Source organism: Pristis pectinata, chromosome 5 (genome assembly GCF_009764475.1).
Source record: "Pristis pectinata isolate sPriPec2 chromosome 5, sPriPec2.1.pri, whole genome shotgun sequence".
In the NCBI taxonomy this organism is placed as follows: Eukaryota; Metazoa; Chordata; class Chondrichthyes; order Rhinopristiformes; family Pristidae; genus Pristis; species Pristis pectinata.
Genome location: NC_067409.1, coordinates 9,733,407 through 9,757,029, shown reverse-complemented (window position 1 = coordinate 9,757,029; position 23,623 = coordinate 9,733,407). Strand labels below are relative to the sequence as shown.

The 23,623-nt window shown below is 40.0% G+C and overlaps 1 protein-coding gene across 1 annotated transcript in view; it reads right to left on the bottom strand.

Annotated features, from left to right (window-relative positions):
* LOC127570499 (obscurin-like) overlaps nt 1-23,623 on the bottom strand; it is a 465,385-nt gene that overhangs the window by 101,546 nt on the left and 340,216 nt on the right. The window contains exons 73-82 of the mRNA XM_052016136.1: nt 22,806-22,951; nt 21,949-22,088; nt 21,103-21,303; nt 18,774-18,853; nt 13,722-13,895; nt 10,313-10,472; nt 9,143-9,259; nt 4,311-4,475; nt 2,459-2,617; nt 397-574 (exon numbers count right to left, since the gene is read on the bottom strand). Of these exons, the coding sequence (XP_051872096.1) occupies nt 397-574; nt 2,459-2,617; nt 4,311-4,475; nt 9,143-9,259; nt 10,313-10,472; nt 13,722-13,895; nt 18,774-18,853; nt 21,103-21,303; nt 21,949-22,088; nt 22,806-22,951 (1,520 nt within the window). The remainder of the gene's footprint in view (nt 1-396; nt 575-2,458; nt 2,618-4,310; nt 4,476-9,142; nt 9,260-10,312; nt 10,473-13,721; nt 13,896-18,773; nt 18,854-21,102; nt 21,304-21,948; nt 22,089-22,805; nt 22,952-23,623) is intronic.

Below are 23,623 nucleotides of genomic sequence, written 5' to 3'. Positions count from 1 at the left end.
CACTACTTCATTTTGGCTAAAAAAATAGTTTAATTATTTGGTGTATAATCCTTCTTTCCAAATCACTGACAAGCAATCGGTAGTGTAGCAGTTAGGGTAACGCTATTACAGCGCCAGTGACCTGGGTTCAATTCTGGCCGTTGTCTGTAAGGAGTTTGTACATTCTCCCCATGCTTTCGTGGGTTTCCTCCCACATTCCAAAGATGAACAGGTTAGGAGCTGTGGGCATGCTATGTTGGCACCGGAAGAGTGGCAACACTTGCAGGCTGTCCCCAGCACATTCTCAGTAACGCAAAAAGAAGCACTTCACTGTGTGTTTCGATGTACATGTGACTAATAAAGAAATCTTATCTTATAAGCACAAGTTTTATTACTTGGGTTTTGACAGTTACTTACTCCATGCAGGAATACTGAAGCGCTGCTGTATGCCACAAATGTCTTTTAACCATGATATCTTTATATTCACAGTTCGTGCTTGGAGAGTGTATTTACGTACAGAGTCTTCTCGTTCATGCCAAACTTCAAAGGATCTTTCATCACCCTCCACAAAGTCATTTATGTCAATATTAGTGAGCTAGGTGAAGAAAAGTAGTGTAAATTCTGGATATTTTTTTTAAAAGGAGATTCTTATGTTCATCTTCAAGACTGATGAATATCTGAAAAATCTATATATCTTCATCAAAAGATCATAACTTCTAGAAAGAGTAACAGTAAATATTTTGTTCAAAGGAAAACCATGAATTTTTCAAATAAACTACATAGCTCAATATAGTAATACTATGCAAAAAAATTCTGATGAGAGGTCATCAACTTGAAATGTTTACTGTTTCTCTCTTCGCAAATGATGCTTGACCTGCTGAGTATATGAAGTTGAGTATATGAAGTATTTAAAGTAAGTGACTTTGTGGAGGGCAGCACGGTAGTGTAGTGGTTAGGGTAACACTATTACAGCACCAGCGACCCGAGTTCAATTCCTGCCACTGTGTGTAAGGAGTTTGTACGTTCTCCCCGTGTCTGCGTGGGTTTCCTCCCACATTCCAAAGATGTACAGGTTAGGAGTTGTGGGCATACTATGTTGGCACTGGAAGAGTGGTGACACTTGCGGGCTGTCCCCAGCACATTCTTAGTAATGCAAAAAGACGCATTTCACTGCGTGCTTTGATGTACATGTGACTAATAAATAAATATCAATATAATTTTTTTTATTTGAAAAAATAATAAATTGACCATCTAAAAAATCTGAAACAAAAGCAGAAATGCTTTGGCCTGGTTTCTGCTCCATTGCACTCTTTTTTCGCCACTTTTTACAATTTGGCGATGACAGTACAAAAGATCACAAGTTAAGCACAATTCCAATTTCCACCAGTTTAAAAACATCACCGGCTTCCAAATCAAATTAAATGCCATGTGAATTTCTGCTAATTGAGAGAGTTAGCAAACCTTTGAGGAGGATCTAAAAATTAAGCACTTTTGGCATACCGACCCTAATAAAGTTAAAATAAAAACAGAAAATGTTGTAAATATTCAGCAGGTCAGGCTGCATTTATAGGAAGAGAAACAGAAATTTTGTCTGCAAATTATGCCCAAGTTGCCATTTGGGCTCAAAATAAACACAAAACCGTATGCATGCAGAACTTTAATATACTTGTTCCTCCAAAGAGGTTAACATTCTTGTACATTTCCAACTCTTCAAATTTACCTGAAGGAATAAAAGTACACTGCTGAATCTTTATCTGTTTTGTCATAATGCTATTAAAATCAATTATTTATTAAAGTATATCATTCTCAATTGATTACTTTGTAAAAAACGCAAAACACTAAAGATTCATATCTCTCCTTGACTGATCTTTCTTGCTATACTGGGCTGATGGTTGACTGATTTGGTGAGATCTCTAGTGGAGGTTTATAACACTGAAAGGATAGCTAGTTAGGAAAATTAAAAACAATCATACCATTGCAGATCAAATATTCAGCCTCAGGTTGAGGTTTAGTTCAGGGCTGCCCAGGCTTCTGATTCAAGCATGGTCCCAAAGACATACGGGTTAGGAAGCTGTGGGCATGCTATGTTGGCGCCGGAAGTGTGGCGACACTTGCGGGCTGCCCCCAGAACACTTGATGCAAAAGATGTATTTTACTGTGTGTTTCGATGTACATATGACTAATAAAGATATCTTATTTTACGTCTGCACTTGATCATTATCCAACAGGTTAAGCTGGGAATTATTTTTGCATGGAAATGAGGAAAAATATGGTTTGGATATAATATCACAATCAACATTTGTGAATCTACTCATATTTACTGTCTAGTTGTATGGAATAGATGGATTTGGTCACACAATACCCAACAAAACTATGGATTTCCTTGGGAGATGGACCTTGTTTTTGGCATTATAAATCTCGCACATTTTGAAAGTTACCAGTACAATTCCGAGTTTGAAAGAAGATATGTGGTACCAACCTTCATCAGGTTTTTAAAGACATAACATTGTGCATCTGTCCTGCTGTCTCTTTTTGGTTTACAGATCAGTAAATGGTTTTTGAAGAGAAAAACAATACGTTTGTGACCTTTCCATGATAGTTTTGCACCAGGAGCTCCCTCCCATACCATGAAATGTCCCTAGGAAAGAAAGAAATAATTTAGTGTAATTAAGAACACCTTTATTTTTGTGGGAGTAATGTAAACATTTGCACTACAATATTATATATAGATCTTCAAATATATACGAGATAGAATTAGATGCCAATCCCCGCACCAAATAATTATCACAAAGTACCAGCAACAAAGAAATAAAACAGCAGATATGTAGGGGGAAACTATTATTCCCAAATCCTCTTGCAAGTCATCACATCCCTACATGGGGATACATTACTTGTTCCTTCATCTTTACCAAGTTGGCCCTGCAAAATCCTCCACATTCACTGGAAGGATAAATGAACCAGTGTTAGTTTCCTCTCATACAGCAACATCCACAGTACTGAGGCTCTAGCTGCAAAGAGCAATGTTGGGCAGGCAATGTCATTCACATGCCTGACACCAGACTTCTAAAAAGTGTGCTATTCTGCAATCTGTCATTCTAACATTACCAGACAAACAGAGGAAAACATTCAATGATGGGTTCAAACCTTCCTTGAGGAAATACATTTTTCCCACTGACTCCTGAAAATCTCTGGCTCATGACTACTTAGAGTGGAGAAGGAGCATTTGAGTTTGGATTGAGAACCCACAGTCCATGCATCAGGAGCACACAGAAACCCTGTGTGAATGGCAGAAGGAGCTCAGTTACTCAATAGCTACTGACCCACCCACCCTATCAGGCATTTGCTCTTCCATCTGTGGAAGAGTATGCAGTTCTCACACTGGTGTCATGAGTTACTGCAGAACCCACAAAACTTAAGTGGAAACAAGTCATCCTAAGAGGAAGAAGACTGGACTGGGTTCAATACATTTGGTAATTTGTTGCAGAAAATAATCATGAAATGTGAAGGATATAGTAAAAACAAACTGGGCCATCAATACCGCTGGTCTGGTCACATTTGACTACAGTCCAACTTCTTGCAGATTTTTTGAATGCTCCCAGGAAATGGGAAAGTTGTAAACCACTCAGCCCATTGAGCTTGTACCAAGGGCAACCAGGTCAGGGAAACTCAAAAAGTAGGAGCAGCAGTGGTCTATTCAAGGGTGATCCATCATTCAATAAGATCATGGCTGATAGTCTATCTTAATAGTCTGCTCTCTCTCCACTCCCCTTGATGCCTTTTATGTTTAATAATATTCCCATATGCTTCTTAAAAATATTCTTTGGCATGGTTTCTACAGCCTCTGTGCTTGCGAATTCCACAGGTTCACCACAGCGAAGAATTTTCTCCTTATTTCAGTTCTCAATCTCTTTCCCTAAGATCCGAGACTGTAACCCCTGTTCTCCGAAGCCAAAGGAAGCATCTTCTTAAAATCCTGCCAGAATTTTATAAATTTCAATTAGATCTCCTGTCATTTTTCTAAACTCTAGTGAATACAAAGCTTGTCAACTTAATATTCCTCATACAGCAGTCCTTTCATCCCAGGCTGATGAATTTTCACACAGTATCAGCAACAAACCACATAGAAATGTATCACCTTTCCTTCATTGTCATTTGAACAGAATTGTAGAGTACATTACACCAGCAGCATGAGTTTAGGAAGGTTGCTTGCATCAGCATTCCCAAGGTCAATCAAGTACAGCAATAAATGTTGGATTTCCCAGTGATGTCCTTATTCCATGAAAAAATTATAATTTTATTCTGTTAACAAAGAAAGATATTATCAAAAATACCTGTCTGATTGGGTCACCAAGAGATTCCAAAGTCCCTGGATAGTTTTCAATCATTGAAATATGTAAGTTGATATCAGCTTGCTTGGGAAGAGCAGACACTACAGCATATGCTTCTTCTAACAAAGCACAGTTTTTATTGCTTCTTGCTTTGTTGCGAATTAGCTCCTGAAAAAGACATGTAAATTAAGGATTATTTCACAAGCTTAAAAAGCTGTCAAACAAATCAGAAACACATAATTCATAATTTGCAAGTTGGTTTCTGATGCTTTATAAGACAAAACAAACAACATTTGGACATGAGCCAGATTATTACTAATGTTATGCTGAAGGAGAGTCATCATCAATAAGCTATTAGTCAAATAGTGCTGAATGGTAGATTCAAGTTCCACATAGGGTATTATATTTTTGATAGAAAAGTAAAATGCTACAGAGGCTGGAAATCTGAAATAAAAATAGAAAATGATGCAAACACCCATCTAGTCAGGCAACATTTGCAGAAGAGAAACATTGTTAAGATTTCAGGTTAATGGCCTTTTATCAGAATTGGAAAAAGTTAAAGATAAAGATAATTTTAAGGTATAGGGAAAGTGGGAGGTGAAGAAAGAAGTGAATAGCTATGATAGGGTGGAAAGCAGGAGATATTAAAAGAAAAGATGATGGTGCAATGCAAAAAGAGATAATAGTGGGACATCTAAAAATAATAGGACATCTGAGTCTAGAGCAGGATAAATGGGAGTAGGAGAATCATTGACTGAAATTGCTGAACTCATTGTCTGGAAGGCTGCAGTATGCCTAGTTAAAAAACTGAGAGGTGTTCTTCCCTGAGTTTACATTGAACTGGAACAATGTTGGAGAGCAGGAAGAGAGAAGTCAGAGTGGGTGTGGGATGAAAAATTGAAGTGCCATGTGGTGAGAATTTCCAGTCATGGCTGGACTCTGAATGGTGTTTTCTATAAAGCGATCATCCAACCTGCATTTCTCCTCCTTAATGTAACTCAAGTTGCCTGTTTGTAATCTGAAGAGAAAAATGAAAGCACTGATTTTTGCTAATTGGATACTTTCCTGTGGCCAACTATCAAGACCAATTATCAGCATCAAGAGTTCTCAGTTTACGTGCCATCAAGTTCGGAATTTCAGTGCCAATCTGGAAGTCCTGGACTTGCAGGCCACTCTTTACTTGCTGTTTCCTAATGGTACCCTGACTTTGTTGCAACCTGATTTTCTTGCAATTAATTTTCGTTACATAGAATGGGAAACCTGCCGGCTGCCACCAGACTAGGTTAGGTTTAGTGCAGGGAGAGCAAGTTAATTGCAAGAAACATTTTTAATAGCTTTTCATATGAGGAAGTGTGCTATGTCTCATCAAAACATGGCTTACACCTGTTTCAGCTGACTGTGCCATACAACCTGAGGGCTTCTCAATCCACTGAATGGATGGTACAGCATCCTCAGGCAAAATTAGAGGCGGAGGGGTTTGCTTCTTAATCAATAACTCATGGGGCTCGGACGTGACGGTCCTGTCAAGCTCCTGCCCGCCCAGCCTGGAATATCTAATGGTGGAGTGTCGACCATACCACCTGCCACAGGAGTTCACTTCAGCTATCCTGATGGCAGTCTACATCCCACCCCAGATGGACGTGAAGCCTGCACTCAAGGAACTATACTCTGTGGTCAACAGCGTTGAAACAGGATACCTTGAGGCTCTCTTCATTATTGCAGGTGACTTCAACCAGGCCAACCTCGTGTGTTACCAAAGTACTGCCAGCATGTCTCCTGTCCTACCAGGGGCCCTAACACCCTTGACCATTGCTATGCAACTATCAAAGATGTCTTCCAAGCCACCCCTCGCCCTCACTTTGGGAAATCAGACCACCAGGCTGTGCTCCTTCTCCCTGCATGCAAACAGAAACTGAAGCAGGAGGATCCAGTACAGAAAGTCATGCAGGCTGGTCTGAGGAAATAGATGAATTTCTACGTGACTACTTTGAGTCAGTGGACTGGTTCGTGTTCAAAGACTCAGCTGCCAGCCTTGATGAGTGTGTCACCACCATCACAGACTTGATCAGCAAGTGTGTTGAGGATTGCATACTAAAGAGGACAATATGGGTGTTCCCAAACCAGAAACAATGAATGAACCAGGAGATCCACCCCCTATTGAAGTTGAGGACTGCTGCATACCAATCAGGTGACCCTGACCTGTACAAGAAATCGAGATACGGAACTCCGTAAAGCTATCAGAGATGCCAAGAGACAATACCAGTTCAAAGAACAGTCCCTGACCAGCCGTCAGTTGTGGCAGGGCTTACATGCTATAACAGGCTACAATATGAAGTCAGGCAGCACAGTCAACAACAGAGCATCCCTTCCTGATGAGCTTAATGCATTCTATGCACACTTTAAACCTAAGGTGATTGGTTTGTCACCACCCACCCTGACAGCCTCCAATGCAACTGAACCAGTGGTCACTGTTGAGGACGTAAGATCAGTCTTCCGGAGAGTGAACCTGAGGAAACCATCGGGCCCGCATGGTGTCCCTGGCTGTGTCCTCAGATATTGTGCTAATCAGCTGGCGGGGGTACTTGCAGACATATTTAACCTCTCCCTGCTTCAATCTCAGGTTCCCACCTGTTTTAAGAAGACCACTATCATACCAGTACCTAAGAAAAACAAGGTAACATGCCTTAATGACTACTGACCGGTGGCTCTGACATCCACCATCATGAAGTGCTCAAGAGGCTGGTCATGGCACGCATTAACTCCAGCCTCCCGGAAAACTTCAACCCACTGCAATTCGCCTACTGCCAAAACAGGTCTACAGTGGACGCCATCTCCCTGGCCCCACACTCATCTCTGAGCATATGGACAGTAAAGAACCTACATTAGACAATTGTTTATTGACTACAGCTCTGTCATCAATACTATGATTCCAAGCAAACTCATCACCAAACTCCGAGACCTGGGACTCAACACCTCCCTCTGTAACTGGATCCTTGACTTTCTAACCAACGGACTGTGATCAGTGAGGATAGGCAGCAACATCTCCAGCATGATTATTCTCAACACTGGTGCCCCACCACGCTGTGTCCTCAGCCCTCTACTCTACTCCCTATATACTCATGACTGTGTAGCCAGATTCTGGTCTAACTCCATCTATGAGTTTGCAGATGATATCACCATAGTGGGCCGTATCTCAAATAACAATGAGTCAGCGTGCAGGAAAGAGATAGAGAGCTTAGTGACATGGTGTCATGACAACAACCTTTCACTCAATGTCAGCTAAACAAAAGAACTACCTTTTGCTGCCTGGAGAAGCAGCCAGCATAATCAAAGACCCCACCCACAGGTAGAAGATACAGAAGCCTGAGGGCACGTACCACCAGGTTTAAGGACAGCTTCTATCCCACTGTGATAAGACTACTGAACGGTTCCCTTATAAGATAAGATGGACTCTGACCTCACAATCTACCTTGTTGTAACCTTGCACCTTATGGCACTGCACTTTCTCTGTAGCTGTGACACTTTACTCTGTACTGTTATTGTTTTTACCTGTACTACCTCAATGCACTCTGTACTAACTCAATGTAACTGCACTGTGTAATGAATTGACCTATATGATCGGTATGCAAGACAAGTTTTTCACTGTACCTCAGTACAAGTGACAATAATAAACCAATACCAATCGGGGGCAGTGTACATGCACCTGTCTGCATCAATGGTGCTGAGGTTGAGAGGGTTGAGAACTTCAAGTTCCTAGGAGTGAACATCACCAATGGCCTGTCCTGGTCCAACCATGGCCAAGAAAGTGTACCAACGTCTCTACTTCCTCAGGAGGCAGAAGAAATTTGGAATGATCCCTTTGACAGTCACCAACTTTTATCGATGCACCATCAAAAGCATCCTATCTGGATGGATCATGGCTTGGTATGGCAACTGCTCTGCCCGGAACTGCAAAAAAACTGCAGAGGGTTGTGGACACAGCCCAGCACATCACGGAAACCAGCCTCCCCTCCATGGACTCTATCCATACCTCTTGCTCCCATGGTGAAGCAGCCAGCATAATCAAAGACCCCACCCACCCAGGTCATTCTCTCTTCTCCCCTCTCCCATCAGGCAGAAGATACAGGAGCCTGAGGGCATATACCACCAGGCTCAAGGACAGCTTCTATCCCATTATTATAAGGCTATCAACGGTTTCCTTATACGATGAGATGGACTCTTGACCTCACAATCTACCTTGTTATGATCTTGCCCCTTATTGTCTACTTGCACTGCACTTCCTCTGTAGCTGTGACACTTTACTCTGTACTGTTATTGTTTTTATCCTGTACTACCTCAATGCACTGTGTAATGAATTGCTCTGTACAAACGGTATGCAAGATAAGTATTTCACTATACCTCAGTACAAGTGACAATCATAAACCAATCCCAATACCAAAACATTCAAAGCTCTTATTAGCTTTGTCAACTAGTTAGACATTGGACATGACTTAGCTGGCTGTCAGAGTTATTCATAGCTTTTTCATGTGTGAAATTTGTTTTGCCTCCTCCTTCTCACTCCCAGCTGTCACACACATACCACTGTTTACAATCAGGACAGGACCTGACAGCACTGGATCCTCAAAAGGTAAACATACCTCAAAGTCCAGCAAGTCCTTGCTCAGTAGTTTTCTGATTTCAAGATCTCTCATGCAAACAAAATCCAATGAATCCAAAAGTCTCGATGATAATTATAAGCAATCACTTGGATGCTTGAGTGTTATGAGTGGCAAGACTTCTGATAACTTTTGATATTAATTAGAATTCCAGACAAACCACTGAAGACCATGACTCACCTTCAGAACAGCTTGATACTTCAAGAGTCTATTAGCAGGTTTCTCTAAGTAAGTATGTATAGGTAAAATTGGGGATTCTGATTGGTCCTGGGTTGAAGCAACTTCATCTGTATATTTCTGCAAACAACAATATTAGCATTCAAACAGAAAGCAGAGTTCCTTTTTTGCACAAAATAAATAACAATACAATTATATTTGACTGGCAGTGATCAGATATATATATATAAACTCTACAGAATTGAATACCTAATGCACTCAAGGAAACCTACATTTTCAATTATTTAAGAGATGAGGGCTTCACTGCCAAGACCAGTAGTTTTTCCTCTTCCTTTAACTCCCCTTGAGAATGTGTTGATGAGTTGCCTTCTTAATCTGTTTCAGTCTTTTTGGTGAATGTACTCTCCTGGTGCTACTGTGTAGGAGTTTCCAAAATATTGACCCACGATGATGAGAAAATGGTAATACAAGTCTGGATGACATGAGACTTAGATGTAAACCTGCGGGTGATGTTCCCAGGCACCTGCTGCCCTTGCTCTCCTTGATGGGAAGGGTTATAAGCTACTGGTTCTAATTCATTTTGTAGATGGTAAGCATTGCATCTGCGGTTCAATGAAGGTAGAGGGACTGAATGCTATATATGCCACCTAAGTAGGCTGCATTTGTCTGGTTTGAGTTAAGCTTCTTGAGTGTGAATGAATCGATGCTCATTCAGGCTCAATCATGGTTTGACCTCTGATGCCCCATGTCAGTCCCTCATAACATAACTTAAAACTTCAGTAAAGACTTTATTGATTTCTCATTAACACATGGGAAAAAAAAACAGCACCACTGATTCCAAAATTGTGGGCTTTTTATCAAAGATTCGGAAACTATTCTCTAACTACCTCTCAGTCATGTTGAAAGGTGCAGCAGACTCAAGAGGCTAAATGGCCTATCCATACTCCTATTTCTTATGTTGTTATCTGGAAATCTATTTAGGAAGCAGAAACAATGCCATTATTCAACTGGAAGGATTTTATGGATGAATAAATATGGATTAAGAATTAAAAATTAAAATTTCTGTTCTTATATGATAGTTTCATGAAACAACTTGTTTAACATAGGCCTAAACGCTTTAGCAAGGTTAACATCTCACAAGTTTGAACTACTGTTCTTTAATATACTACTTACATTATAAAAGTCCTGGACTGCGGGATTAGTGATGAGAGATTCAGCCTGCACACTTCCAACCAGATATTGCAAGTATTTATCAAATCCATCACTGTTAGTGATGAAACATAACGCAATGTCATCATCTGTCTGGCATTTCATAAGGTTCTTCAGGAAGATGCTGAAACACATGACCAAATGTTGAATTATTGTCCAGCAAAGTGTATGTAGCTATAGTGAAATGAGAGACGTCTTGTCAGGAATTTAAGGAAAAGGAGTCGGCCACTCAGCTGCTCCAGCCTGTTCCACCATTTGGCAAGATCATGGTTGATCTAACCTTGGCCTCAACAGCACTCCTGATCTTTGCCCATACTCCTTGATTCCTCTGTTGTTTAAGTGTGTATCAACCTCTGCTTTGAATATATTTAATGACTATCTCCAGAGCTCTCTGGGGTAAAATAGTCCAAAGATTCACAAGTCCAAGAGAAGAATTTTTTCCTCATCTCCTCTGAAATGGGGGGTCCTAAATCAGAAACAATGCCCCAGTTCCAGGTTGCCACTGGGAAAACATGCTCTTAGCATTCATCCTGCCAATCCCCCACAGTATATCACCTCTCATCCCTTTAAACTCTAATGAATATTCGCCCAACCTCCTCGACCTTACTGCATGTCAACCTCTCCACCCCAGGAATCAGCCCAGAGAACCTTCTCTGTACTGCCTCCAATACGAGTATACACTTCTTTAAATATGGAGACCAAAACAGTATATAGTTCGCCAGGTGCAGTTCACTTTTGCCTTTTACTTGCTTTTACACCCCATTCCTTTTGCAATAAAGGCTGACATTGCATTAGCGTTCCTAATTACATGCTCTACTTGCATGCTAACCTTTTACATTTCACACATTAGGATCCCTAGATCCCTTTGTACTGCAACATTTTTCCATTTAAGTAATAATTTGCTTTTTCATTCTTTTTTTCTCCATTATGGACAACTTCATATTTTTCCCATATTATACTTTATCTGCCAGCATCTTGCCTATCACTTACCTATCTGTATTACTTTGCAAGCTCTGTATCCTCCTCACAACTTACTAACCCACCAGCTTTGTATCATCTGCAAATTAAAATAAAAAAAAAACTGTAGATGCTGGAAATCTAAAATAAAAACAGAAAATCATTGAAATGCTCAGCAGGTCAGGCTTAACCTGTGGAAAGAGAAACAGAGCTAACGTTTCAGGGTGAAGACCCTTTGTCAGAACTCCAAAATTCTGGACCACAGATGTGACCTGACCTACTGAGTATTTCCTGCATTTTCTGTTTTTATTATATCATCCGCAAATTAGACTATAGTACACATAGTCCCTTCATCCAAGTCATAATATGGATTATAAACAGACAGGCATAGACAAAGATTCATATAGCACAGAAACAGGCCCTTTGGCCCACTGTGCTAAACATAAACTACCCATTCATACTAACCTTACAGAATCCCATTTTACTCTCCATACATTTCTCTCAACTTCTCACCTACACACTCAGGAAAATTTATAGTAGCAAGTCAACCTACCAACCACTATGTCTTTGGGACATGGGAGGTGTACCGGAGCATCCATAGGAAATCCACGTAGTCACAGGGAGAATGTGCAACTTCCACATAGACAGCTCTGGGGTCCTAGACTAAACCAGGTTACTGGAGCTGTGAAGCAGCACCTCTATATCTGGGCTACAGCACCAATCGATCTGGCATCCCATTTTTTACTGATTACTGATGTGAAAATGGCCCATTTAACCTGACACTGGTTTGTGTTAGCCACTCCCTTATCTATATCACTGTATTACCCCCAAATGAGAGGGCTCTCGTGCAGTAACCTTTCACGTGGCGCCTAATTGGGTGCCTCTGGAAATCCAAATACACTGCATCTACTGTTTCCTCTTATCCACCTGTTAATGCATCAAAGGTTTCTCACTAACTTGCCGAACACAATTTCTCTTTCGTAAAGCCATGCTGACCCTGCTTGTCTTATACTTTTCTAAATGTTCTATTACCTCCTTAATAATGAATTCCAGTATTTTTCCAATGATACATTTTAGGCTATCTGGGAATCGTACAAATCCTTGCTCATTTCTAGATGCAAGCCACCTGATTTCACACAGGACTTTACCTAATTTCAATTTTTTTTCAGGAGCTCAGTCTGGGATTAATACCATGTACAACAATGTTTTAACTCATCACAAATAGGTTCAATCCAGTTCCTAGGCAATAGTGTTAGGGAGAATGTGGAATGCACATGTATATGCCAAGTGAATGAAGCTGTACTTTCACCTTGCAGAGGTTAGATTTGGAGCATTTGCTCCAGAACTACTGTATATTTGTGGTTAGCGTCACGCTATTACAGCAGCTGCGACCCGGGTTCAATTCCGGCTGCTGTCTATATGGAGTTTGTATGTTTTCCCAATGACTGCGTGGGTTTCATCCGGGTGCTCCGGTTTCCTCCCATATTCCAAAGACGTACGGGTTAGGAAGTTGTGGGCATGCTATGTTGGCGCCGGAAGCATAGTGACACTTGCGGGCTGCCCCCAGCATGGCGACACTTGCGGGCTGCCCCCAGAACTTACTATGCAAAGATGCATTTCACTGTGTGTTTCGATGTACACGTGACTAATAAAGACTTCTTATCTTATATTTGACTGAAAGGAAGGATGAAGAAACATCACACCTACGTGAATGCTGTGAGGAAAGCTAAGGAAATAGGGATTACTGTGACAGGTTACTGTGATTCTAAAATCTACAATATTTTCAGAATTTGACAGCCTTTATTAGACTAGCTAGTCCATTGGTCAGTGGATATACAGTTCCAGAACCCAACAATTGTTGCAGCCATCCTGCAAGAAGTCTTCCCTCAGAACAGCACCACAAGCCAGGTACCTAACTTGTTCTGATCAGACCACATGGCAAGTGGCATGTAAAAGAGCAGACTAGGCTGTCCAGTCACATTTGCCTTCTTAGTTCATGTTAGAAACAGATATTCTTTACAATATTTTTATTGAATCCATGAAAAAAAATACAGAGTACATGCATCAAGAAAGAGAAGAAAAATACTACTGAATACGTTGTATTAAATCGTACTTAGATTACAATACTCTAAATTAATAATCACATATGGTAGTTAGTTAATAAGGGAAGAAAAATTGAAATATTTTATTATAAAAACAATCTACTCCCACTACCAAAACCTGAAGCTGTTAGAAACAGATATGCCACTTTAATCATGTTTTAATTGTTAGTGGGGACAACAGTTAAAATTTTCAAAACAATTTTCAGACATTTGTCTCTGTGAAATTTCACATACTGCGTCATTTTCAAAGTAATTTCATAATGTAAGCATGCAGGAATCTGCATTCAGTTATACTACAATCTCATATTACAAACCTGATGTGGAAATCAGTAATTTCATTAATGTTTCGGAAAATTGCTTGTTTGCCATCCGCTACTGAAGGCGGTACATTGGGCGATGTTTCGGTATGTTTGATGTAATGGTCAACAAAGAACTGCAAATCTCTTGTGAATTCTTTTTCAGTTTCGATCAGATCTTGCACAAGGAGGCTGTAATCACATCAATCACAACAGACAGTTAGATGAACACTTAAAAATCTGAATAATATTTCAGATTTCCTTTTCTATTCCATTAATGTTTTGTAACATAAGTATGTCATAATAAACCAAAGTGTTATCTACATGTATTCAGTACTGATACCATTTATTTGTTACCAAATTATGGTAGATACTGTAGAAATACTGCTGTCCGCTCATGCATCGTTTTTTGTGGTTTCAGAGACCAATGTTAAGTAACAGTTGCAGATGTACATTGTTTTAGGGCTCCTGTCATCATTGGCAGCTCCTTGAGTCAAGTTTCTGTTGCAATTTAAGGAACCATTACTTGTCACAATGTTAAACATGATAAGAAAAGAACGCCACTTTGGCTTGCCTTTTGTTAAGGTACTCTAAAGGTTTAGGCTGATTCCTAAAGCCTTCAAATCCTATTTGCAGACACCTTTATAGTTTACTTTGGAGTTTGGAGTTTAACCCAGCCAAATGTGAAATGTACTTTGGGAGATAAAATGTAAAGGGACAGTACAATGATAATGCCAAGACCATTAAGAGTCTTGATGTGCAGAGGGATCTTGGGGTCCAAGTCCATAACTCTCTGAAAGTGGCCACATAGGTTAACAGGGTAGTAGAGAAGCTGTATGACATGCTTGCCTTTATTAGTTGAGGAACTGAGTTGGTATTAGTACTGGTATTGGTTTATTGTCACTTGTACTGAGGTACAGTGAAAAGCTTGTCTTGCATACCGATCGTACAGAAGGTTGTTGTCATGACACCATTCCACTAAACTCTCTATCTCCTTCCTGTACTCCACCTCATCACTGTTTGAGATACGGCCTACAATGGTGGTATCATCTGCAAACTTGTAGATGGAGTTAGAGCAGAATCTGGCCACACAGTCATGAGTGTATCAGGAGCAGAGTAGAGGGCTAAGCACGCAGCCTTGTGGGGCACCAGTGTTGAGAATAATCGTGTCGGAGGTATCGCTGCCTATCCTCACTCAAGTGTAGTTCAAGTGTAGGGAAGTTATGTTGCAGCTTTATAAAACTCTAGTTAGGCTGCATCTGGAGTACTGCATTCAATTCTAGTTGCACCATTACAGGAAGGATATGAACACTTTGAAGAGGATGCAGAAGAGGTTTACCAGGATGCTGCCTGGATTAGAGGGCATGTGCTATAAGGAAAGGTTGGACAAACTTGGGTTGTTTTCTCTGGAGCGGTGGAGGCTGAGGGGGGATTTGATAGAGGTTTATAAGATTATGAGAGGCATAGACAGTTGGTATCTTTTTCCCAGGGCTGAAATGTCTAATACCAGGGGGCATGCATTTAAGGTGAGGGGGCTAAGTTCAAAGCAGATGTGCAGAGCAAGTTTTTTTTTTACAGAGAGTGGAGGGTGCCTGGAATGCATTGCCAGGGGTGGTGGTGGAGGCAATATGATAGAGGTATTCAAAAGGCTCCCAGGTAGGCACATGAATGTACAGGAAATGGAGGGCTATGGACATTATGTAGGCAGAAGGAATTAGCTTAGTTGGGCATTTGATTGCTAATTTAATTAGTTTGGCACAATATTGTGGGCCAAAGGGCCTGTTGCTGTGCTGTATTGTTCTATGTTCTACGTTCAGCACCTTTTTCCTAGGGCAGCAATGGCCAATACCAGAGGACATCCATTTAGAGTAAGTGGAGGAAAGTTTAGGGGAGATATTAGAAGTAGGTATTTTTTTTACACAGAGAGTGATGGATGCCTGGAATCCACTGCCAGGTATGGTGGTAGAGGCCGATACAACAGGAACATTTAAAAGACCCTTAGAGAGGCACATGGGGGGGTTATGGGCTGTGTAGGAGGGAAGGGTTAGATTGATCGTGGAGTAGGTTTATATAGGTCGGCACAACATTGTGGGCCAAGTGGCCTGTACTGTGCCGTACTGTTCAATTTTCTTTAGACAACACACTCTTCACTCTTCAGCTGCAAGTTGTCTATTTAGGATATCCTTCACCATAAAAATGATGGTCTTGGAGTGCAACAGACTCAGCATGTGGGCTTTGATGAATGAGGGGGTTTTGGCAAAGAGGGTAATTGGTGACAATAGGTGGTTATTTCTACTTTTATTGCTTTAATTAAGTAAAAATAAAGGTCAGACTTCAGATTGTAGTACATTGTACTGAGAGCAGAATTAAACCTCCAGTGTAATTAAGTGATATGTGACCACCAAGCATAGCAGTAGGTACAGGCAGGTAGTGCAGGAGACTCTTGCAGCCATCACCATTTCAAACAAATACACCACATTGGATACCGTTGCAGGAGGGGGATTAGCCATACAGAGGAAAGCAGTAACAATGAAGTTTGCAATACAACAGATAGCTCAGCTGTATTGGAGGGGAGGAAATAGACTAGGAAAGCCATAGTGATAGAGGATTCAATTGTAAGGGGAGCAGACAAACATTTCTGTGGCTGCAAATGAGATTTCCAGATGGTATGTTGCCTCTTTGGTGCCAGGGTCAAAGATGTCTCTGAGTAGCTGCAGGATATTCTAAAAGGGGAGGGTAAATAGACAGATGTTATGGTCCACATTGGTACTAATAACATAGGTAAAAAGTGGAATGAGGTCTTACAACAGGAATTTAGAGATCTGGGTCTCAGATTAAAGAGCAAGACTTCTAAAATTGTAATCTCTGGATTACAGCCAGGTACAGAAGGAGGGTGTATGTGTAGCTAAAAGGATGATGTAGGAGGGATGGCTTTAGATTTCTGGATCACTTTAACTGCTTCTTGAGAGGTGGGATCTCTGCAAACTGGATGGTTGCACCTGAACCTTAGCTGGAGTGGGAAAGTTTGTTCATGCTGTTGGAGAGTGTTTAAACTAATTTGGCAGGGGAATGGACAATCATAGGACAGGATATAGCAAAAGTAGATCTGAAGCACAACTGACAAGCATTTATATGTAGAGGTGAAGTGTGCTCCTGTAAGGATGAAAGGAAATAACAGCAAGTTCAGGGAACCTGGAAGTAAAGGGATATCAAGGGCTGAATAAAGTGAAAAAGGGAAGCATATGACTGGCATAGGGAACTGAAAAGAGGAGAGGTGCTTCAGGAGTACAGTAAGTGTTGAAGGCTTCTTAAAAAAGAGATGAAGAGAGCAAAGAGGGGCATGAAATATCACTGGCAGGTAAGAGTCAGGAAAATCCCAAAAAATTTTATAAACATATTAAGGGCAAGAGGGTAACTAGACAAAGAATTAGGGCCTATGAGGGATCAAAGTGGCAATCCGTGTTTGGAGCCAGAGGACAGGTGAGGTCTCAAATGAATACTTCTCATCTGTATTCACTAAGGAGAAGGACATTATAGCTGGAGAATTCAAGGATGGGGATAATTAAAGTCTAGAACATTTTAGTTTTAAAAAAAAGAGGTATTAGGTGTTTTAGCAGGCATAAAGGTATGGCAACTGCTCTGCTTGAGACCGCAAGAAATTGCGGAGAGTTGTGGACACGGCTCAGTCCATCACGAAAACCAGCCTACTCTCCATGAACTCTGTCTACACTTCCCGCTGCCTGGGGAAAGCAGCCAACATAATCAAAGACCCCTCCCACCCTGGACATTCTTCTTCCATGGGGCAGAAGATATAAAAGCTTGAAAACATGCACCGCCAGGTTCAAAGACAGCTTCTATCCTGCTGTTATAAGACTCTTGAATGGACCTCTTGTACGATAAGGATAAACTCTTGACCTCACAAACTACCCGGGCATGGCCCTTGCAACTTATGGTCTACCTGCACTGTACCTTCTCTGTAACTGTAACACTATATTCTGCATTCTGTTATTGCTTTCCCTTTGTACTACCTCAATGTACATATGTTTCAAAATTATCTATATGGATGACATGCAAAACAAAGTTTTGCACTGTATCACAGTACATATGACAATAATAAACCAATTACCAATAAGGGAGTGGTCTGAATTACTACCTGCACCATGATAAGGCCATGGTTGTAGCATACTTAGCAGATCTTCCCTCCTGACATTCAAGAGCCTAATTGATGCCAGTTGGCAGATCGCATCGTTATCATACTTTTTGATGTTCCTTGCCTGCAAAGAGCTATTGAAGTTCAATGATGTGTGAAATAAAAACAAAAACTGCTGAAAACTCTGAGTAGATAAAGCAGCATCTGTGGAAAAAGAAACAGACTTAATGTTTCAGGTCAAAGACCCTTTGTCAGAACTCAGGATGAAAGAAGTTAGTTTTAAGTTGTAGCAGAGAAGGGTGATGAGTGAAATGGATTTCATGGAAGTTGAGATTTTATCAGGAGAGTTTTGCATGACCTCATATTAATAAAGCATAGAGCAAAGGTGATAGCATGGAGTGGAACGGTCAACACTGAGAGTAGCAAAATTCTGAATAAAGATTTCAGCATTAGATGACATGAATCAGAGTTGGATTATTAATATTATTCTGAAGGAATGTGTGGTTTTAGTCATGACTCCCATATGCAGTTCATCCTTGGAATCAGATATGATACCAAATGTGCAAACAATCTGGTTCAACTCCAAGAAGGAGACAGATAAAAGGATCTTGCAGTCATGACAGGATTCATGAAAGCAAGATCAAGGAAGTGTCCAAGAATACAAGTAAACAGTTTTATTTCAAAGGTATTAAAGAGGGGAGTGAACTCAGAAAACAAAGTATTTTGAATTGAGGTGGAGGACGAAATCTTAAAAGACAAAAATCCACTCAGTGCATAGGATCTCATGAAACAAACAGTCAACCTGAAAATTAATTTGAAAGATAACCAAGCATTGGTATCTAAGTTTCTTATTTTTAGGACAGAATAATAATAGTTTTAATAAAGCATAGTAGAGTAGAAGTGGATTCGAGTTTACTCACTATAATTTTCTCCTGTATTCATCTTCTGATTCAATCTCTCCGGAGGGTTCAGGGCTTTCCAGAGAAAGCTCAGCTGAGAACTGAAGAATTAAATCTAGTTAGCAGAAAATACATATATCGAACATACATTTAGTTTAGGTTACATTATTGGTGAAAGAACTGTGCTGTTAGACAGACTGAGAATTCAGCAAGTACTCCCAGTGTCTGTGTGGGTTTCCTCCCACATTCCAAACACGTATGGGTTAGGAAGTTGTGGGCATGCTATGTTGGCACCAGAAGCGTGGCGACACTTGTGGGCTGCCCCCCCCCTCAAATCACTATGCAAAAGATGTATTTCACTGTGTGTTTTGATGTACATGTGACTAATAAAGATCTTATCTATGTAGCTATAGTTCATAACTACAAAATGTTCTCTCGCTCTAACCTCCCTCATTAACCTATCAATCACATAATTTCATTAACAGCTCATCATCAAGGCTACCCTGACCTTACCCTATCAGAGAGTGTTTTTAGTAATTTCTATTTTTGTTTCAGATATCTAGTATCTGCTTTTTTATTGATTTTCATGGATGCTTTTGTATGTGGTAAAGTTCACATACGTGTATTTTTAATTGGAGTGTCATTATTTTGTGTCTATTGAATATATTTAATGAATAGGAGATGTTCCAGCTTGGTTTTCAAACCTGAGGTAGATATAGAGTTCATAATAACCTCAAAACAGGTGGCCAGTAGAATTGATTAATGTCAGGTAGTCTAGTAATCTGCCATTCAGATGGAGGGAAAGGCAGTTGGGAGAAGGTGGCTTGGCAGAACTGGAAAGAGACACTAAGGCTGGTAAGGCTTAAGACCTAGAGGAGGACTCAGACATCAAGAAACCTCCCAGAAGATAGCTATTCTTAAACAATGAATCTTTCTGATTTGCTAACATCTGGCAATTGACAAGTTTGGTGTGACAAGCAAGTTTTCAAACCTCTGTTTCATTATTAATGACTTGGATGAGGGGGTGGAAGAGTGGGTTGGCAAGTTTGCAGACGACACAAAGGTTGGTGGTGTTGTGGATAGTGTAGAGGATTGTCAAAGATTGCAGGGGGACATTGATAGGATGCAGAGTTGGGCTGAGAAGTGGCAGATGGAGTTCAATCTGGAGAAGTGTGAGGTGGTACACTTTGGAAGGACAAACTCCAAGGCAGAGTACAAAGTTAATGGCAGGATTCTTGGTAGTGTGGAGGAGCAGAGGGATCTGGGGGTCCATATCCACAGATCCCTGAAAGTTGCCTCACAGGTGGATAAGTTAGTTAAGAAAGCTTATAGGGTGTTAGCTTTCATAAGTCGAGGGATCGAGTTTAAGAGCCACGAGGTAATGATGCAGCTCCATAAAACTCTGGTTAGACCACACTTAGACTACTGTGTCCAGTTCTGGTTGCCTCACTATAGCAAGGATGTGTAAGCATCGGAAAGGGTGCAGAGGAGATTTACCAGGATGCTGCCTGGTTTAGAGAGTAAGCATTATGAGGAGAGACTAAGGGAGCTAGGGCTTTACTCTTTGGAGAGAAGGAGGATGAGAGGAGACATGATAGAGGTGTACAAAATATTAAGATGAACAGACAGAGTGGACAGCCAGCGCCTCTTTCCCAGGGCACCAATACTCAATACTAGAGGGCATGGCTTTAAAGTAAGGGGTGGGAAGTTCCAAGGGAGATATCAGAGGAAGGCTTTTTACCCAGAGAGTGGTTGGGGCATGGAATGCGCTGCCTGGGGCAGTGGTGGAGGCAGGTACATTGGACAAATTCAAGAGATTACTAGATAAGCATATGGAGGAATTTAAAATAGAGGGATATGTGGGAGGAAGGGGTTAGATAGTCTTAGGCGAAGTTTAAAGGTCGGCACAACATTGTGGGCTGAAGGGCCTGTATTGTGCTGTACTGTTCCATGTTCTATGTGATGCATTGAGAACTGGTTTTCAAAGTAGGGTCATAATTTTTCCAATGACTATCCTGCTAGATTTTTCTAAAGACTGTATTAAGAACATTCAGTGAAACCAGGTAAATGATAGGGCTCATTTTTTCAGCCTACTTTTTGTAAAGTGGATGCTTTTAAAAATCAGGGCTTTGAGTCTAATTACACTCAAAGTAAAACTTCTAGATGTAACTTTTAGCAGGATTGGTAAACAGGTGGTGAGCAAATTCTTTACTGAACCCTAACACTACAGTCAGTATTGAATGTATATCAGCATAAATCTATAGAATTCATAATTCTCTGTTCAAAAGGAAATAATGTTTCCACCGGTATGTATACTTAACCGATAGCCAACTGGATTTATAAAATTTACCTTTAGTCTTTTGTCCAGATAGGCAGGAGAAACCCAGCCCTGTCTGGCTGGTGTGGATTTTGTAGGCTTTGTCCTAACCAGCCATTTGAGTGGATGTGCAGAGTCAAGAACTTCCACATATTGCCGTTCTTTAAGGTGAATGGACTCTTTCTCTGTTGGCAATGGATTGTAGTCTGCTGTAGCCATGTAAATGTCAAAAATCTGCCATGAGGAAAAGTTGAAATTAAGTTTTTTAATAATTGCTATTCACTAAGATAGTCTGTTTTATTTTCATTGCAGCACAATTACATACTGTGCCACCAACTCTGATGTCCTTCTCAGCCTGAACAGTCTAAATGGAAGCTATTTGTCTTTGTCAGACAACATAGCCAAACCCCAGCCTGTCCTCAAATGTCAAACAGATTCCACCCTTGTGAAGCCATTAATCTATTATTTATTAAAATCAACTAATAGAGTGAAATTAGCTGTAAATCAGGAATTGGAAGAAGAAAGTGAAGAAAATTACAGTCACCAGCTATTAAGTAAACTTTTGGAGCCGCAGACTAACAGATTCCTGGATCCTGATGGACTTCAGCCTGGTATCTTAAAAGAAGTGGCCAATGAGTTAGTTAATTTTCCCAATTTTCCTAGACTTAGACAAGGTTCCATTAGGTTGAAAAATAGTCACTTTAGGTCTGTTATTTAAATCACAAGGGAGCATAACGTAGAAAATTACTGGTCAGTTAGTTTAATATTTATCAAAGGGAAAATTTTAAAGCCACTATTAAATATGCTTCAGCAGGACAAATATACTTAGACAGCTCTTTTGTTTTATAATATTAGAGAAATTCAAAGTACCAACTCTACCTCGCCTCTGGTCTCTGAATCTTCAGACTCAGAGGAAGATTCGTTGACAATAGAAGAAGGTCTGGATCTACCGTGACGTGGAGATGGAGATGGAGTCTTGCCTTCTTCATCACTTTCCCCTCCAGGAACACGCAATGAAGCTGAAAAATAAAGTTCTGAATCACCTTACTACTACTTTTCCATTTATCTTTGTTTTACTACTCTTTTCAACACTGATGGCATCCTTCACCTGTTGCACTTCACCTGGATTTTTCAGGAAGAAAACAGGAAAATTCAGAAAATTTGCTTTCTTTCAGTGCAAAATGAAAATCATTATACATTCCTTAACGAAAACACCAAATTTCTGCTAGGGTTACACAGTTAAAAGCAATAAGCAACAGCAGAAATAATCATGTAATCAAGTCTATAATCTCCCACCACGGTGAATTTATGTTTCATATTCTTCTAATGTGCTCTTTTTATTGTTGAGATAGAAAGGGAGAAGTGTGGATGAAGATAATTAGAAGTAATGTACTCAAAAAGAATGCGTGGATTCAGAGACACAGAGATCAAAAGGAATTGTTATGACCAAACAGGTAACAAGAATGTAACTCTGTTTAAGGAGTTGCAGCTTAAACTACAAGTTTACAGTGACAGAACAAATTTTAGCCAGCTTCTGTAAAACATGAAGGAGTTTGGAGTTTGAGTACTTGTCTTAGTAGATGCTATTAACAGATGTTAGCGGAAGTTACTTTCTAAATCAGCTTTCTTAAAATGAGTAAATTAGGCTAAACTAAATTTTAACACAGATTCCAGATTTCCAGTGGTTATAATTCTTTGCTTTTTGTTTAAGTTAATCTTTACTGCTCTACACTCACCTTGGGTGATCTTTGCAGAGACCATTTGTGTAATTTGAGATGTTAATTTTTGCAGGAATTCTTCTGTTCCAACATCTCCTAGTGAAAGATGCGGTAAGGCTGTGGTTGCGGCAACTTCTCTGCTGATTTCTTCTGTCAAAATTTCTCTCTGTTCTGTAACACAATAAAAGAAAATTGCAGAAAGCCAGAAATGTGTTTCAACATTTTAAAAATATATAAATGAATTGTAATTTGAAAATTGGGTATTATTAATATCTTGTGAATCATATGCAATTTAGTCTTATTTAAAAACACACACAAAATATTTGTGTAGATCACGTAAAGTGGCAATAAATAACCACAGGTTCGGAACTGTTTTTGCTTGACTGTTTACACTACAAAGATCCAAAAGAGCAAACTTTAATGTTTCAATAAGCTTTTATATTTTAAAACGATGTAAAAAAGTACTCACTTTTCTCTAATGCTTTATGGTCAGGTTCTTGTCTACATCAAACAGAGCCATAACATCATTGTCATCCAGTTGAAAAGAAACAAAGAACACAAAGTAAGGGATTAAAAATATTATTCTTGTGATTATCTCCAACATTTTGTTTTATTCTTTAAAATCTAAGCATAAAGCTATCGTTTCAGGATGCAGCCATTACTGGCAAAACAAACATTTACTTCCCCATCAGAATCAGGTTTATTATCACTGACATGTCATGAAATTTGTTGTTGTGCAGCAGCTGTATAGTGCAAGACACAAAAATTACTAAGTTACAAAAGTAAATAAATAGTGCAAAAGATGAATAATGAAGTAGCCTTTTCAATTGCTACAA